Source organism: Penaeus monodon, chromosome 17, assembly GCF_015228065.2.
Source record: "Penaeus monodon isolate SGIC_2016 chromosome 17, NSTDA_Pmon_1, whole genome shotgun sequence".
Classification (NCBI taxonomy): Eukaryota; Metazoa; Arthropoda; class Malacostraca; order Decapoda; family Penaeidae; genus Penaeus; species Penaeus monodon.
The window spans coordinates 35594012-35598923 of NC_051402.1; the positions used below are offsets into that span (position 1 = coordinate 35594012).

A 4912-nucleotide genomic window follows, 5' to 3' on the forward strand; every position below is an offset into this window, starting at 1 on the left:
TTGATATACATATTAATTTTTAATATACTGTTGTGTATGTGCATATAATACATATTATATATGTATATTATATATATATATATATATATATAATATATTTTATATATTATATATATAAAATATATATATATTAAATGCATGCATGAATGCATATATGCGTGCGTGCACACACACAACACACATAACACACACACTACACAACACACACACAACACACACACAACACACACACAACACACACACAACGCACACACAACGCACACACAACGCACACACAACGCACACACAACGCGCGCACACACACACACACACACACACACACACACCACACACACACACTCTCTCTCTCTCTCTCTCTCTCTCTCTCTCTCTCTCTCTCTCTCTCTCTCTCTCTCTCTCTCTCTCTCTCTCTCTAAGGGGCTTCAAAAAGTTTGTGGAAAAAGTCCACAACTAAAAATCATATGGAAGGATTTTGATTTCAATGCACTTGAACATTCTTGTACCAAGGTGTTATAACATGTTCAAACATGAACCCTTAAATGCAAGTAATAAGGCATTACCAACAGTTGGAAGTCAAGCACCATTCAAGCAACATGGAATCCACCAAAATCAAGGCCAGGACAAACATCAAGTTCATGGTGAAACTCATTTGGGAGAATAGGCACATCATTGACACTCCAGAACAATTTTATGGTAATAAAGAAATCAACAAGCTACAAATGGGTTAGTCGGTTCAGAAGTGGAAGAAACAAAAGATAAGCCATGCAGTGGCAGGCCATCAATGTCAGTTTGTGAGGAAAACATTGATGCTGTTTGTGACATGATTGAAAAGGATAGTTGAATAACCACACTCAACACCTCTGTAGGTTCTGCACACACAATTCTGGTGGAGAGTTTGGGGCTAAGCAAGCTTTCCACTCGATAGATCCTTAGGCTGTTGTGCCCAGATCAGCAGAAAACAAGGGTAGATCTCTCAATGGAAATTTTTAACAAGTGGGATGAGGACTCTGAAGCTTTCTTGCAGAGAACTGTGAGAGGGGATGAAATATGGCTCTACCAGTATGATCCTGAGGACAAAATTCAGTCAAAGCAATGTTTCGCCCAGGGGTGGAAGTGGACCAGTCACAGCAAAATCTGAGTGTTCAAGAGGAAAGGTCATGGCTTCTGGGACGAAGGGGGATTTTGCGGGTTGATTTCCTCAATAGCAAGAAAACAATTACATCTATCTAATATGAATGCATTTTCAGTAAACTTTTTTTAAAATCTCGGAAAAACACCATGGAAAGCTGCATCAACGCATTCTCTTCCACCACAGCAGTGCATCCACTCACAGCACTCAGCAGACAAGAGCTGTGCTACAGGAAATTTGATGGAAAACACCCACCTTATAGCCCCAATTCAGCCCCATCCAGCTTCTTTTTGTTTCCAAACTTAAAAAAAATAATTGAAAGGTACCAGTTTCCCATCAATGTAAAAAGAGCTGCTCTGACATGGTTCAGATCACATGACCCTCAATTTTACTCAGACGGACATATGTGTGTGTGTGTGCGTGTGTGTGTGCGTGTGCGTGTGCGTGTGCGTGTGCGTGTGCGTGTGCGTGTGCGTGTGCGTGTGTGTGTGTGTGTGTGTGTGTGTGCACGAGCACGCACATACATGCATGCCTGTGTGTGTGTGTGTGCTCGTTTTTTTTTTCTTTTCCTTCTCAGTAATTAATGATTCTTTCCTGTATTTATTCTCTTTGTTCTTAAAGTGATTTCAAAGTTTCCTTAACAATCCATGCAGATCAACACCCTCACAGAGACATTCATCAAAATGGACGAGATTGTGACGAAGGCCGAAATAGCTGCCCTGCCCAAGAAAGCTGAAGATTGAAGTCTGAGAAATCAAGTTTTAGTAGAACCCCACTGTTAATGGCCTTTATTCTGTTAATGGCATCAGTTACGCAAAGAATAGGAGCAGTTTATACAACTGAATAAATTCTTGTATGTTTTTCCCCATCCTCCTTTCAGAGTCATTTAAAGCAGCTTATTAGGTGATAAAGATATTCTATACAGCAGTCTTAGTCTGCAGGATATTGCAGTTCAGTGACAAGGTGCAGTTTGTAGTTTACTGTTATTGAGACATTCCATGTTGATGAGTTAACATGTAAAGGTATTAGCCTTTGATATGTTGATGTTTATGCTTTTAGTTATTACCATTTTTACTTTTTATAGACTGCTGATATACACCATTCTATTATACAATTTTGCACAAGCTAATATGTTTTTAACTAAAAGCTAGTCTACACTTGTTTTAAGACTTTACAATCATTGCACGTCAGAAGATAGGATATTATACTTGTTTTAAATTAAAATATTTATTCTCTATTGGTATCCACAGAATACATCTATAATACATTATCTGTTTTTGATCTCACCTTAAATTTGTGTTCTATAAACAGAAAGAAGACAAAAAAGATAGAGAGCATTAGTGAAGTCACCATTGTGCAGATACTAATGGTTTTGTTATTAGATTGGAAGGTTACTATTAAATTACCCATAGGCTATTGTTTACTTACAAAAGTTTAAAATTTTCACTTTGTCATATACTAATTGGAAAGTGTAAACTGGGATCACAGCTATTAAATGTATACTTTACTCAAATTGCATTTGGTTAACCCCCCCCCCCCCCATTATTTCAACACCACTGTACACACACAAATATATATAAATATATATATATATATAATATATATATATATATAATATAATATATATATATATTATATATATATATATATATATTACAGATTCATATACGAAGAGAGACAGATACTACTACACCTTTCCACAGTGCTATATGACCTTTTATGACTAGCACATTCATTTTGTTTTGTAACTATTAACCACAAAATCATAAACATGCAACAATACGGTATATATACAAAATTGACAGTTATTTGTTAGTATCGAGTAACTTATATCGGCGCACATTTCCTTTAATAAAAAGCACTTATTACAAAATGTATAACCCCAGAAAGCATTCTGTCATCTACTAGGAGGAAGTTCAACTGATCTATTTGACAAAGATTGAAAGGTTATATTGCATTGGTTGCAAACTGATAATCTGTTGCCTCTAATAAGAGCATAGTGGACATTCAAAAAAGTGATAATCATGGTCTGTTTCATTCATTTGACAGAAGGCTAGTGATTTGTTCAATTTGGGTCTTTATGTGTCTGAGTATCCATTTGTAATTTTGCAAATATAGACTTAGAGTTTCTTAATAGGTATATAACATATAGTTCAGCCTTAAAGCAATTCTTCAACAATATATATTCCCTTAGTTTGGGTTTTTGACTAATTGCTATAAAAATCTGATGATCATTTATTTTCATAGTTTGTTGTGAAGTGCATTTAATTTATTATCTCAATTCAGGATTTGTTTATGTACATTGCCCATCAAGTTGACTGATGCAACAATAGAGCTTCTGTGTATGTTCAGCCTCAGAGACCTTAACAAATGATTCCAGTGTTGTGATTTTGAATTTTCATTGGACACTTGGTGGATCAGACCCCATTTCTGCTTGTAAGGGAGTATAGGAAGGGAGGAATATAAATCGACAAATTGATTGATTTTGTCATCTGAATTTAACATTCTTTCCAAGTGTTTTTTTTTTTACTTCAGGAATTCTACAGTATATTCATTTACATGCATACTCAAATGTAACACTCATTTTTGTGGGTGTGGGTGGGTGGGTGTATGTATGTATATGTCTATGTACATGTACATGTACATGTACATGTACATGTACATGTACATGTACATGTACATGTGTGTGTGTGTGTGTGTGTGTGTGTGTGTGTGTGTGTGTGTGTGTGTGTGTGTGTGTGTGTGTGTGTGTGTGTGTGTGTGTGTGTGTGTGTATGTGTGTGTACATACAAATATATATATGCATGTGTGTGTGTGTGTATGTACACATATATATGCGGGTGTGTGTGTGTTTGTGTGTATGTACACACACATATATATATATATATATATATATATATATATATATATATATATATATATATATATGCGTGTGTGTGTGTGTGTGTGTGTGTGTGTGTGTGTGTGTGTGTGTGTGTGTGTGTGTGTGTGTGTGTGTGTGTGTGTGTGTGTGTACACATACACACACACACACACACACACACACACACACACACACACACACACACACACACACACACACACATATATATATATATATATATATATATATATATATATATATATATATATATATATATTTTTTAGCCACTGGGTGGGCAAGCCAGCCCAAGTCAGTGCTGGTCCCAAGCCCGGATAAATAGAGAGAATGATTACCTAAAAGGTAACACCGGCACTCTCCGTGGGGACCCTACCACGTACTCACTCCAAGATCATCACATGAAAAATACAATTAAGTATCATGCTGTGACCACGACGGCTCAAACATGAACCTATCGTTATGAAAAAAAAAAAAAAAAAAAAAAAAAAAAAAAAAAAAAAATATATATATATATATATATATATATATATATATATATATATATATATATATATATATATATATATATATTATGTATATTATGTATACATACACACGTATATAATCTTGTATAATCTTGCCAGTGCCATTTTACTGTTCATTTCAAGGTTTCGTCTACCTTCCAAACCTCCAGTCGCCACTTCAAGGTTTCCATTTCTCATTGGCTGTATTTTTTCATTGAAAAAATATATTAACAAACAAAACAGCCATTTCAGTCAAAATGTAGATATATATGTTTAAATGACACTGCATATTTCGTAAGGCAGCAAAGATATATGTATGTATATCTTTATATATTCGGTGTTTCAAGTAGTTTGAGTAATCACAATGTTTTCCCCTTTTTAAATACTAAACCAGTCTTT

The 4912-nt window shown here is 35.1% G+C and overlaps 1 protein-coding gene across 1 annotated transcript in view; it reads left to right on the forward strand.

Moving 5' to 3' along the window:
• LOC119583692 overlaps positions 1-2642 on the forward strand; it is a 15814-nt gene extending 13172 nt beyond the window's left edge. The window contains exon 5 of the mRNA XM_037932324.1: positions 1783-2642. Within this exon, the coding sequence (XP_037788252.1) occupies positions 1783-1872 (90 nt within the window). The 3' untranslated portion in view covers positions 1873-2642. The remainder of the gene's footprint in view (positions 1-1782) is intronic.
• The last annotated feature ends 2270 nt before the right edge of the window (positions 2643-4912 follow it).